Source organism: Geospiza fortis, unplaced genomic scaffold, assembly GCF_000277835.1.
Source record: "Geospiza fortis unplaced genomic scaffold, GeoFor_1.0 scaffold219, whole genome shotgun sequence".
Lineage (NCBI taxonomy): Eukaryota > Metazoa > Chordata > Aves > Passeriformes > Thraupidae > Geospiza > Geospiza fortis.
In genome coordinates this window covers 1,253,063-1,266,482 of record NW_005054376.1, presented here as the reverse complement: position 1 = coordinate 1,266,482, position 13,420 = coordinate 1,253,063, and the positions used below count along the sequence as shown (strand labels likewise).

Sequence of the window (13,420 nt, the reverse complement as noted above, 5' to 3'; positions counted from 1 at the left end):
GTTTGTGTTGCAGGCCTCCAGCAGGCATGGCACCGAGGCAATATTTATATCAGTTTTTGTAACATCATCACAGCAGCTGCAATTTTGGGAACTGAAGTGCTGGCTGGAAGTGGGAGAGAGAGGCACAAAGCACAACACGTCACATAGAAATGCGGATGCTAGGGGGAAAAAAAAGGGAAAAAAAAAAAAGACAAGAAAGGAAAATTGGCAACCAGCCTCCTCCCCCAGAGAGCTCATTGTGTTCCCCAGTGCCAGGGGTGCTGCTTGCCCTCCAGATGGTTACCACGGAGCCCATCTGTGTAAAAGCAAGTCAATAGCAATTGCAGCTCAGGATGTGTGTGATGGGATCAGATCTGTCCCCTGAGGGTGCTTGCACTCCTGGGGGAGCAGGACAAGGGAAGGGGAGTCCTCCAGCCAGGTGGCTTTCTGTGCTACAAGCCAAACAGTGTTCAGCAGTCTTCTCATACCCTTCAGCTGTGAGAAAGCATAGTGCAACACTTGTGGGCAGGTAACCAGGCTGCCCCCAAAACTGCTGCAGCCCCATGCTGTGCCTTGTCAGCCAGCCCTAGCAAGCTCCTTATCCCACCTACTGGTGCCGTCATGCTGCTCCCAGGTGCCCAGCTTGGATCTCTGACTCACACTCTGCATGTGTCCTGACCTCTGTGGAACTACCATGCTGTGGCAGGGAAATCCCCAGGGAGGTAGGATAGGAGTCCTGTCTTCCAGATGATTTACTTGCTGCTTCCCATGTGAGGTATTCTCTCCTTTTCTGCCCCCTGACTTCACTTCAGTGGTATTTAGCCATTGGAGGTTTGAGAATTCTCTGGTGCTGTGGGGCTGGAAGTCACAGCTGTCTGAAAGACAGTAGAGTTGTCTTCACTGTGTCTCCTTGTTCCTTCATCTGCCCTGCAGATGCAGAGGAAAGTGAATGCCCTTGGTGGATGCTGTGTGTGCAAGAGGGGCTCTCCACTGCCCATGCATGTTCTCAGTAGGTGGTTTCTACCTCTACTGCCAAACAGGAGCAGCTGGCAGAACACAGGCCTGAATTCCTCCCTGTCCATTGCTTTTTCTCCATGGAACTCCACTGGCCTGTTGAGTTATGTGTGACAGAGGAGGTGTCACAGAGTCTCCAGCTACCTTAAAGGGCTGGAAACTGAAGAAAGTTGACATGAAGCTAAAAAGCTCCCAGAAGGTGCAGCCCCAGACCTGTCAGGTGATCCACAGTTCATCATGGGCAAGAGCTGAAAGTCATTTGACCCAAATATAGCTGTGTGATGCAAAACACCTTCATTGTCCTGGACAGCACAAGGTCTCTAGAAAAAGCTGGGCTGCCAATGAGCTCTCCAGTGTCCTGCAGTCCTCTGAAAGGACTGCTGTGAGGACCTAGCAGGGGAACCATCACTGTGTCTGCCTGGGAGGACTCCTGAAAACCAGCACCTGAAGCTGCATCACAGGCTCCCTGAGGCAGAGACACCACCAAAGTCTGGCAACATGGTAAGCATGGCTTCTTAGACTGTGTGCCTCAGAAAATCCCTCCAGTCTCCCATTTCATATGCTTTCATGCCATAAGTACTCCTACTTGGTCTCAAAAAGAACTGAAACTTCAATGCCAAAGTTGTTTTCCTTCCACAAACACCCTGAAATGCTCCTGGTGAGCAGAGTTGGGGTAAGAAAGGCAGGGAGGGGGAGGGAGGAAGAAAAGGCATGCCAGCTGTGGTGGCAGATCCTCCAAGGTGGTGCTGGGAGGGCTTGGCAACCCTTTCAGCATTGTCCTATTGCAACAGGAAGGAGGAGGATGTACAGAGGTTACTTAAAAGCCCCCAGCATTTTCCCTGATTCTATTGTGCTGCAGAAATTCTGCAAGGGAGAAGGAAAAAAAGACTATCTGAAAAGAAGGTACCCTTGATAACTGAAAAAACTTCCTTTTAGAGCTTACTTCTATTAAATAATTGCTATGTTTTAAATTGCTGTTTTCAGGGGCTTTGGGAAGAAGTTTTCTTCTCAGTCATTAATATTTTCTTAGAAGGGCTGCATGGCTTTTTCACTGCTACATGCTTACACTGAAATAGATGTGAAAGCAGTTTTCAGTCTCTGATCAGCCTACATCTAAGATTTCCCTTAAGGACATTAGTGGGAAAGAAATAAGTGGATAAGTGCTTTTTTCTTTTCCTTTTTTCCCCTTTACCCCCCTCTCTCTTCCCCCCTCCCCCTCTTTTTCTCAAAAGTGGATTGTCTGGGTGCAGGAGTTAGCCCTGTAGATATTGGGTGTTTGTGTGCATAGGGACAAAAATACAGTTCTCCGCTTATCCACAGGCTGTTGTAGGCTGTAATATTTGGCTTGATTGCAGCATGACTTATAATGTCATTTTTATTAGGGAGAGGTAGTGTGTGATGCACTTTCTGAAAATATAATTTGCTATTTTGGATTCAATAATGCTTTTATGGAGGATGAGAGAGTGAAAGATTTTCCAGGTCTTTTACCTGAAACTTCCTAATGTTTTTAGTGCCCTGCTTCTCCTAGGCAAATACTTCTGTGTTAGACTTCCCTCTCCTTCTCCCACCCCCTCCTTCTTCTCTTATTCATGTGTTTTGATGAACACAAAATGCCTTCCAATCCTTAGAGAGCTGTACTTATCATTAGACTGATGTTTTCTGCCTCTCAGGTTTTATTTATGTAAGTCTCAAACTGTGTAGCTCACTGGCACCCCACATTGCTTTTGGCTTCTCCCATCTTGCACGTGCCATGTTAGCTCACGCTTGCTTTTTCCTTGAGCTCCTTCTTTCATGCTATTATAACTCTTTTTAGCACAGGATGTCTGAAACAATGAGCACCAATGAGGAGAATAAACTTCCTTTGAATGGGAGAAGAGCCATCCCACCAAACTACTCCAATGATGAAGAAAATGAGGTTCCTGAGATGGAAGCTTTTGGATTGATACCTAGAGGATTTAATCCCAGAGGTACAGTGTACAATTAAGCTGTAAATCTATTTTTACATCTTCCATACTCTTAGCACAGGTCTGTGAACTAAACCCAAACGACCTTTTCCTTACATATTTCCAATTCAGACAGTTTTGCTTGCTGTTCATAGGAAAACTTACTGAAACCACCTGTGTGTATGGAAGTGTTAGCATGGGTTATGGGTATGGAAAGTGAGGAGTAAAGAAGCTGGGTGACCAGTTATCAGCTTGAACTGTGGGACTGGTTAAAAAAAGGCAAGAATGGGTTTTTTCCAGTTTGATCACAATCACAGAATCACTTTAAGAACCTACTGGCTTCAGGCATGTCTGTGGTAACATTGGAGTGTAGGGCCAGAAGGAGTCTGTTCTCTTAATGGCCTGTTTCATTTATGTGGCCTTAATCTGCCTGTGAAACTGCTGCAAAATGTTGTCTGGCAGGGAAAACTTTTGCTATATATGTTCAGCTCACTCACAAAAAACACCATGAGACTAAAAGGAATACCCATATGATTTTTTATTCTCCTGTGAAAAGTGTTTCAATCATTTGGCTGGGGAAACAAAACAATATGATGGTAGAGAATAGACAAATCAAAGTATGTTCCCAGTGTCGGCTCTTTGGGTCAACTAGAAATAAAACATATGTAAGATCTGGTTTAAAAGAAAACAGGATTAAATTCTGAATGTCTCATTAATGAAATTATGTTAAATTTTTTGCCTATTTGAATTGAACAGCAGAAGTTGTTGAATGTGGCAGCTCAGAGTAGCTGGATGTAATACTACTTAATGCTCATAGGGGACTTTTCATCCAGAGTTGAAGGAGTGCTTAATAAATGTGGACAAGAATTAATTACTGAATTTCACACATTGGGAAACAGGCAAAGAGATTTTAAGTGACAAGTTGCAAAGCATTATTTCTGTATCCTAATCATGTGCCTTAACCACACTCCCCGCCCCACACACCCCTCCCTACCCCCATCTTAATACACACACATTTCTTTTCAAAGCATTTAGTTTTAAAAAAATGCCTGAGCAAACCAACTGGCATGTTAAGACTGCACAAATTTTGCTTGAACCTATTCTGACAACACTGTAGCTCTGGGGCAAGTGTGATTGTTTAAATTGTCAAATGCAATGCAGTGCAGGTCCCAGCTAGACACTGTTTCAAACGCAACACTCTCACAGAAACTGGAGATGTATTACTGTGGGATACCTTAGAAGGAATGCAGCCTGTAGCTAAAGCCCACCAGTACCAAGAGAAAGATTCCTGTTGCTTTTTGATGTGCTTCACATCAGTCTCTGAATGAAATGTGGTGCATGTGGGCGGCAGCCTCCTGCTTTTCAGAAATGCAGTGGAAACTTAGGAATGCTGGGTCAAGTGAGTTGAGGAAGGAGCCCAACATGTCCTTAAGGTGATGCTGTTGTTGAGAAGAACATCCCTTGTCCAAAGCAAGAGTTTGTGACCATTGGGTAAACCTGGCTATGGGACTGATATGGCCGAAAAATAAATCTGTGCATTACAGCAAAACTCTTCATACAGCTGGATCATCTCTGCAGTGCAATTCTCTCCAATGCTTGTAGCCAAAATATCCAAGGGGTGACCTGAGGGGTCCCTGAAGGGACTGTAGCAGTATTTCTGTTTTGGTGCACATCAGCTGTGATCTAAGCCTGTGGTATCAGCTGATACATGTGTGGTCTCTGGACATACTGTTTGGGGCAGGGTGCTTAAGTCACCTGTCAGAGCATGTTAAAGGTTTCTTGCCCCATGGAGCTCGACCTGACCATTCAGGAGCTGAGCTTGCCCCAGAATGCTCCCAGTGTTGTGCTTGGGGGATAAAATGGTTGTCCATGGGCAGAGTAGGAGCAGCACAGTGTGATGAGACCCTAGAGCTGGGAGCACATCCTAGCAGAGAGCTGCTTGTGACACTTTCCCCTTCTTCTGCACACCCCTACGCTTCTGGGCTGTCCAGATTTTTCTGTGGTAGTTCCCAGATTTCGTTGCCATAACACAGTGAAAAAAAAGCATGCAAATGCTTTTATCTCTGCTGTTACAATGGAGGTGTTTTCTAGCCTTTGGACACCTGATATAAACATCTAAACACCTGTGTCAGACTGTAGTCAAAACGGAGCCATCCAGTGAGTGGAGGTGAGGGCACAGGCTGTCTGGAGAGTCACTGAATGTCAGTTCCATGGTGATCTGTATCCTTCTCTCAGCTCCACTGGCTGCAGCAACCAGCCATCAGCTGGCCATAATAAGTTGTTACATACCAGGCTCACATCATTTAGATGCCTAAATTTAACAGAATTCTGCCCTTGATCTGTGCAGTGTAGGAGTCTACAGCTGAGCTAGTCACCCTCGTTTCCCTTGACAGCCAACAGAGAAAAACAGGCATTTTTAGGGTGTGATTCACTTGACCTATTTTAGCTACTACTCTGGGATGAGGTAAGACCCTGTGCTTGCCTAGCTCTCTGCTGACACCCACTTCGACTGCGCTGAATCACAGCCGGAGCGAGCGCGGCCCCGGCTGCGTCCCCAGCGCGGTCAGGGCGCTGCCTGCTGCGGGAGCTGCGGCGGGAGATGCTCATGAGAGGCACGGAGCGCTTCTTCAGCAAGAAGCCTGTGGCTTCGGGAACATCCCTGTGCCGTGTCCTCCCCCCGGCTCGTCCCGGCCAGCTCACCTCACCACAGTGTGTCGTGAGTGGGCTCGGTGGGAGGCCACAGCCCTGTCATTCCGCTCACCCTTGCAGAGTCCGGCGAGTCGCCAGGCATTTGTGTTTCCCCTGCTAGCGGAGTGATGGGCACTTCCTTTGGAAATTCACACCATTTTTTGTAGTAATTCAAAGCCCTTCCTCTCTGGTTGTCTGAGGAAACCTGATGTTTGGAGGCTATTCTTTTTATTTGAAAAAATGCTCAGCTCTGTGCTCATTTATTGCCCTGCAAGCTTAACATTACGCAGGCTTTAAGAAGGCATCGCACTGTTGCCTCTCGTGCAGCAAACCTGCTTGCACTGAACAACAGACCAGGCTACAGGCAAACCCTCATGTGCCTGACTTCAAAGGAGTCCTCAACTTGCCACCTGTCCCTCACAGCTTGGCCTTGCGTGGAGCTTTCCTTTGGATCACACCCTGGTGCTGGTCTTAGCACATCCTATTACCCTGCTCATGTTTTGCTCTTCATAATTACCATTACTGTGATTAGCACAGGCTCAGCCATGGGTTATCTTCATCTGGCAAGCTACACGTAAATTTTAACACTGAGCCTAAAAATGAAATGTGTTTTTTGCAGATGTGGATGGCTGTGTTCTGACAGGAGCTGTGTAAAGTCCTGCGATAAAATGAAGCAAATGTTGAACTGAAAGCCCAGGGTGGCTTAACTTTGCAGTTCCTTGAAGGGGCTAACATGCAGAGGAAGGGTGGGGTCACTATTGCCCCCATCTCCTGTTTTATTGCAAAACAGGAGATGAAAACAAAACAAAACTTCAGCTCTGTTTTTATGCCTCCTTGGAATGAGGGAGAAGCTGAGCCAGTTTCTTGTTGATATTCACAGAACCCCAAAATACCCAACTTTTAAATGTAGTGCTTTCGGCCCAAATGGGTTTGAAAGATATAAGGGGAGAGATTCTCTCCTGTCCCTGCTTTACCCCTGTACAGAAAATTCTTGCCTTGTGTAATTCAATTGTGAGTTTGTCAGCATTTTTGAAAGAGCATTGGTAAGTTTTGCAAGGAGGGAGGTGAAGATATGCCCTACTTCTCATAGGGGTAATGGGAATGATTTCTGGGCAAAAATGTTTCATACAGACATCTCTGTAACCTCAGCCAGTGCTAAAATCAGCACTGGATTTTTACAGAAGCTACTCCAGAAGCCTGGTGAATTGAGCAGAGAATAACAATAACATTGTCATGGGACTCTAAGCCTGACTCAGGTTTGAACAGAGTACTCTAGCCTTTTTGCAGGTTAGGGTTAGCAGGAGGCAGATGGTTTTGGGTTCAGTTATGCAGGGCTTTTCCATGAAAGGTTCCTTATCATGTTGTGTCCTCAGGCATATTACTTTCCTTCTGTTTCCTAAAGGACATGGATAGGGATCTGAGGGATGATGCAAGCAGGAGTGGGACCTACACCCATTGCCATTACTCTCCTGTCTCTCCTTAGCTGTTGCCCAGAGCCCAGGCTGGAGCAGGAGAAGGACCACGCTGACCATGCTTCCCATCCAGGGCTCTGCTGCCTGCAGGGCTCTGCTGCCTGTCCAGAACTGACAAATTAAACAATTGTGCTGAGTTTCTGTGGAAGGGGCCACATTCAGCCTTCAATGACTTAAATGTCCGACTCATTTACTGAGCACATCATTCTTGCCCACAGTGTGCTTAGTAGAAAGCCAAATTAGCCACCATCAGAAATACACACAGCTCCACCAGCTGCTGTAAATGTGCAGCTCTTTTTGCCAGAGCATGAGTTTGGCTCTGCCGCTCTAAGTATAAAACGCAGGAATTAGCTTGTTTCTAACTGTCAGCACCTGGAAAGACAAGCTGAGAGCTGCAAATCTAGCTTTACTCTGCTGTCTCTCTCCTGGTGGTGAGTAGTAATGGTCCTGCTCCTCCTGGCAGAGTCTTCATGATTATGTTCCTAGCATGCAGGTGAAAGAACAATGTCCAGTTCATTTTCATGTGGTTTCTCATAGTGTGAGAAGACTCCCATTTTGCAGATTCATGGTGTGGTACAGTCATATAGCTTATGGTGACTGTGAGTGCCTGTGGCTATCCCAGTGCCACCCCACACTGGCCATTTGCTGAACAAACTACTTATAGTTTGCTATAACCCTTTATACAACATGAATTTGAAGGGAGCAAAGCTTTGCCTGTGTATGTTATAGACACCTACTGCTGCTTGCCTGTAACTCTATGCTGTAATTATATGCTGTAATGTTATATTTAGTTTTCATAAGGAGACACTAATAGCAGTGGAGGTGTACTGAGAAGCTGAGACAAGACACATGCAGTACACCCAAACCTTATCTAATACAGGCAATCCAAGCTCTCAGCTGAATGCAAGATCATTAACTGCCTCTCAGACTCTTCAGCTCTCAGCACTGGTAGCATTTTGCAAACAAGGTATTTAAGTGTCACAAAGCCCCTTTAAATTTGCATTGTACAAATGGGGGACTGCAAGAAGGGAGACATGAAGCCCCGGCCATCCAAGTCCCACTGATTGCTCTGGTAAACTTGTGACAGCAAGGCCCAGACTTGCAGAAAGCCAATGCCAGTGGAAAGATGGGTCCAGACTCTCCTTGGGGTCATTCAGCTTCCAACACCTAGCAACCTGCTCTTCCTGTGGTTGCTCTCACCACGCACTAGAAGCCTTTTGGTCTCTGTGAAAACGGCAGGTGGAGAGAGAAGTGTCTGCCCATAAGCCTCTTCTCAGCCAGGAGCATGGAAACCAAACACAGATCCAGCATGTTCCTGTTGCATGGTGTTCCTTCCCTGGAGAAGGGGAGGACAGGGCCTCTAACGTTGATACCAATATTGACATTTCAGCACACTGACTCCTTCCCCCTCTGCTCATTTACGTGTCTCTGTAGATTACCTGCGTGTTGCGGATATTTATATGTTCAAGGAGCCTCAGGAGATCAACAAGAAGGAGCACCACACTGACAAGTACTACAACCCCAAGCTGATAGTGCGTCGGGGACAGGCTTTCCAAATCCAGATTGACTTCAACCGACCCTACCAGCCACAGTCAGACCAATTCTGGCTCGAGTTTTTGATGGGTAAGTGCCTGGCAAAGGCTATGTCTTATCAGCGAAGCAATAGTCTCTCATAAACAGGAAAACAGCAGAAATTAATGGCTGGGTCTTCTCCTGTTATGATTGATAAACCATAAAAACAGGCTCAGCCATAGGCAAGGAAGTGTTTTTCTAAACAGGGTTTGAATCCTTTCTTGAGAAAATCAGCAAAATTTCATGTGAGAGAAGAAGGAGCAAAATCTGGGGGTTTCTGTTTCGTAAGAAGCTGTACTTTTTTGAGCTTTCAAAGTTATGTCTGGTTAATGCTGTATGGCAATGCTAAAAGGTAGGTGGAACAGGAAACCTCTTTTGCTAGTGTTTAGGAGATGTAGGGAAGAGAGTCTGTTGTTTGAGGTAGGAGAGGTGACTGTATGAACTGAGACAGCAAAATATTGATTGCATAAAGAGGGGAAGTTACACTGCATGGAAGAATCTTGCAACTTTTCAGCCTGCATTTACAAACAACTTCGTAACAAAAGATGAAGTTCAGTGACTGTGATTTTGGACCAGAAACAGAATCATAGAATCACTAAGGCTGTAAAAGACCTCTAAGACCATTGAGTCTACATTTTAGCCTAGCACTGCCATGTTTACCACCAAACTGTGTACCCAAGCAGCGGTGGTTATTCCACCACTTCCCTGGGCAGCCTGTTCCAATTCATGGCTACCCTTTCAGTGAAGAGATTTTTCCTAATATCCAATCTAAACCTCCCCTGGTACAACTTGAGACTATTTCCTCTTGTTCTATTGCTTGTCACCTGTGAGAAGGGACCAGCACTCTCCTTGCTACAGCCTCATTTCAGGCAGTGTAGAGAGTGATAAGGTCTCCTCTGAGCCTCCTTTTCTGCAGGCTAAACACCCCCTGCTCCCTCAGACACTCCTCATTGGACTTATGCTCCAGACCCTTCCCCAGCTCTGCTGCTCTTCTACTGGACATGCTCCAGCGCCTCAATGTCCTTGTTGCAGTGAGCATTCCAGAACTGAGCACAGGATTTGAGGTGGGGCTTCATCAGTGCTGAAAGACTTACTCAGGATTATATCACAGACTTCCTTGATTTATTGCTGAAAGAGAAAAGAGAGCTTTTTTCCTCTCACTAAGAAGTCTTCATCAGAGACCCAGGTCCTAAGGTACCTGTTAACTCACTGAAGACATGAGACTAGAGGAAGGCACGACCTCACTAGAAAAGGAGAGAAGCTAAAGGGTTTCCTGCTATGCTCCAAAGATGGCCCCACCAAATTCTGGTCCCTACGACACAACTCTGGGAAACATCCAGCTTCATCTAGATTGATCTGGGGGTTTTTGTGCTAAGACATCAATGTTTCCCTTATAAAGTCTTTAAAGTAGGTTATAATTGATGTTTTAATTTACTTTCCTGTGAGATGCAGATCTGAAATTTGTAATGCTGAGTCTTTTCCATCATTGAATTATGATGATGTGGCCATTTATTAGATTTGTTGCCTTCTAAAGCTAGATGGGCGTTTATCTCTTAAACATATGTGCAGTGAAAATGTTACTGGCTGCACATTTTTTTTCCATGGCTCTCTTCTTTCTAATTTAAATTAGGGTTGGGAGGCATATTATGACAGTCCAGTGAATGATTGGCTGAACAGCCACAAGTGCCTTTAAAAATTTAATATGCATAAATATCATTAGTTCTTTTGGGATTTAATTAAATTCAAGATTGTTCCCTTAATCTTTATATGTTTAAAACAAACAGCTGTATCAAGAAGACATGGAAAATGGAACATTTGTTTTTTATTGCACTCTGTGCAGTTTGCATTTGTTTTAATCAGATATTCTATATTGGAAGAAGAAAATTAACACTTCTTTTGAATTGCGCAATCCACTTAAGAGAACACATTCACGTATTTTTCTGTTGCTCTTTCCTAACACATCCATCCATGGTTTGTAACTTGAATCTCTAAGTATGGATAAAAATAGTCTTATCTTCAGCCATGGTAGGAATGGGGTTAATACAGCCTGAGCCAGGGGAGTCTCTGCAATAAACACAGCTCTGAATGATTCCTTTGGAGCTAGCCCTGAGTGTGTGGTGGAATTCCCCTTCCTCTTCTTCCCCATTGCTGTCCTTCCTGTGACATGGGATGGGTGTCCATGTGTGATGGCTGACAACTGGCTGCAGATACAAGATAGGGTTCAATGCTATTGCCCTCCCCTGTTTTTTCTTTGCTTCTGTGAGCACCACTGCCCTCATGTTGCGAGGACTTTAACTCACAGAGATTCAACTGGGAGGTGTTCAAGCTCCTCTTCTGGAAACTAGTCAACACTCAGCACTCTGCAAATGTTTCTCTTTGTAAACATGTGGTGAAAATGCAGTATATTTGTTCTCAGAGGCTAGCAACAGGAAGCAAAACAAACACAGTCAACAGCAGAGAAGGAAAATTCAGAAATTATATGCCTGACTCTTGCCACTTCTCCTTTTAGTATCAAGTCCAATGTTTAACGCTGAGAAGAGAAAGGAAATTTCTCTTACTTAGGAAAGACAACTGGCTGCTGAATGTCTGAGTGCTGTGCTCTCAAACCTTTTGTCAGAGGGAGCTGTGGCCATTTTCATCCAGTTTTTTTCAGTTTATCTTCCTGAAGAGCTGTCTCTCACCTCTCGTACTGCCTGAACAGCAGAGCCCAGACAAAAAGCTCTTGCCCAGGCTGCCTGTGAGCAAGGGAGAGAGGCAGGCACCTCCAAGCAGAATTTAACCCTGCTGTCTTAAAGTGGGATGAACTCTCTTCTGGATTTTTTTTCTTCCTCTCTTGACTCTCTCTCATAGACCAGCCTCTGGCTTTGAGAACACCAAAGGCAGGGAAGCTGAATCCTGCCCTTTGGTACTGTCAGGCAGAAGCTATCCCTGGGGAGTGGCTCAGAAAACAGCCCTGCAGCAGAGGCAGCTTGAGCTCACAGAAACTTTTTGTTCTAAAAGGATTATACTTCCTAGGAATGTGCTGAGCTTGGGAGATAAAAGTGATGGACACACAGAAATATTGGCAGGCTGTTGTAAGATGACCTTTGCAAGGAGCACTCTGTGTGCCTGAATAGAAGATTTCAAATGGTGCAGCAGAACTGTTGAATAGAATAACCTTGATTGGAGGGGCCTCTGGAAGTCTCATCTCTAGCCCTTGGTCAATGCAGGTCCAGCTTCTCCAGCATCTCTGGGTCTTTCCCCATGAGCAGGTTCTGAATATCTCCAAGAGTGTGGATGTTTCCCCAAACGATGTAGACCAGGCTGTCCTGAACTGCAGAATATTTTGAGTGGTTCAAGGTTCTATTCTCGTAAGGTACAAAGTTACTCTACAGGGATGGCTGGCCTTAGCTCCCAGGGAATTCAATTGGAGCTGGGAAAACTTGAAATCTCCTTTTTCAGGGCTGTACCTGCAGTGGAGGCTGTCTGTACAACAGTGTCTACAAAGCTATTCAGAAGTTATTAGCTCCCAGCTCTGAGAAAGTTCCCCAAGTTGACATTAATCCATCACAGAATTTTTATCCATTAAAGACCAATTTTGATCCTGAAAAATGTGACAATTTTAATGGATTGTTTCTGTGGGTGTGCACAGAGCTATTCTATTTCCGTTATTCCCTAAAATTTACTTTCTTTTCTCTTTTTTTTTCACTCCTATTTTTTCTTCTTTTGCATCATTAAAAAGATGATTAATGAAGCAAGTAAAGCAAGTAGAGACTGCTTAATCCTTCTAATAGGTAATGAATCAAGGGTACCTGGAACAAATACTTTTTCTGTCATGTGAAACAAGATCTGAAACACTCAGAGAACAATCTTTAATTACAATCCTTCTTAATCCACAGTCCATTTAAATGCCATTTTCACATAATTCAGAGGTTAAATTGTATAAATAAATATATATATATGTATGTGTGTGTGTAAATATACATATGTATATATATGGGAATATATAAATAGTTCACCCCAATCTCTTGCAAGTCACTTTTACAGACATTCTTCTATGATAGTTCCTTATGACTGTTCTTGCTTTAACAGGCTGTTTTCTGTAGAGTCATCCCTGGTGAAATTTACTGAAATGCTAACATGTGAATTATTGTATTTCGGTTTTGCACATAATCCTTTATTAAATTAGGACCATAGTTTCCTGCCAAAGTATGGAACACAATGAATGTGCCAAAAAATCCACATGGAAAAATATCCTCTTATAAAGAGTAATTAGATGCAATTCCAGTTCTTGTGCTGAACCTCAGCCCTGCCACAGTACCAGTGATTTGAGAGCTGTTCTGTCACCACGTATTTCCTTCATTTCTGCCTATTTCCTGGCTTTTACACGAGGAAAGGTGAGCATCACCACTGGGGTGAAACTTGTTTTATTGGTCTGGGGTTGTGATGAAAAAGCCACAAGAGAAGTGCAGGTGCTGTGCTTACATCTAGTTCCCCACAGTGGGATTAATTCCAGTTTGTTTGGAGTCTCAGTGAACCCAGAAGAGCCAAAGGACTTCTTCACCCATCTTGATCCGTCGTGACTCCTACCTTTGTGGTGATGGGGATATTTTGTGTTCCTCTTCATTTTCCATAATGCAAGGCTTAGCCTGGGACAGCCAGTTTGGTGGGGGGGCTGCAAAGTTTCCACTGGCGCTGCTGCACTGGCAAGGATTTCTCTGAAAAGCAGATGAATGATGAGATGGGCTTATACAGCCTTCAATCTTACTTTTA

General features: G+C 44.6%; 1 protein-coding gene across 2 annotated transcripts in view; it reads left to right on the top strand.

Annotated features, from left to right (window-relative positions):
* The first annotated feature begins 1,423 nt into the window (after positions 1–1,423).
* F13A1 (coagulation factor XIII A chain) overlaps positions 1,424–13,420 on the top strand; it is a 61,384-nt gene continuing 49,387 nt past the window's right edge. The window contains exons 1-3 of one of the 2 annotated variants that reach the window (XM_031060219.1): positions 1,424–1,494; positions 2,807–2,960; positions 8,531–8,719. In XM_031060219.1, the coding sequence (XP_030916079.1) occupies positions 1,492–1,494; positions 2,807–2,960; positions 8,531–8,719 (346 nt within the window). In that variant the 5' untranslated portion in view covers positions 1,424–1,491. Of the gene's footprint in view, positions 1,495–1,744; positions 1,897–2,806; positions 2,961–8,530; positions 8,720–13,420 lie in introns of those variants that run through there. The other variant, XM_005424908.2, reaches the window with a different exon arrangement.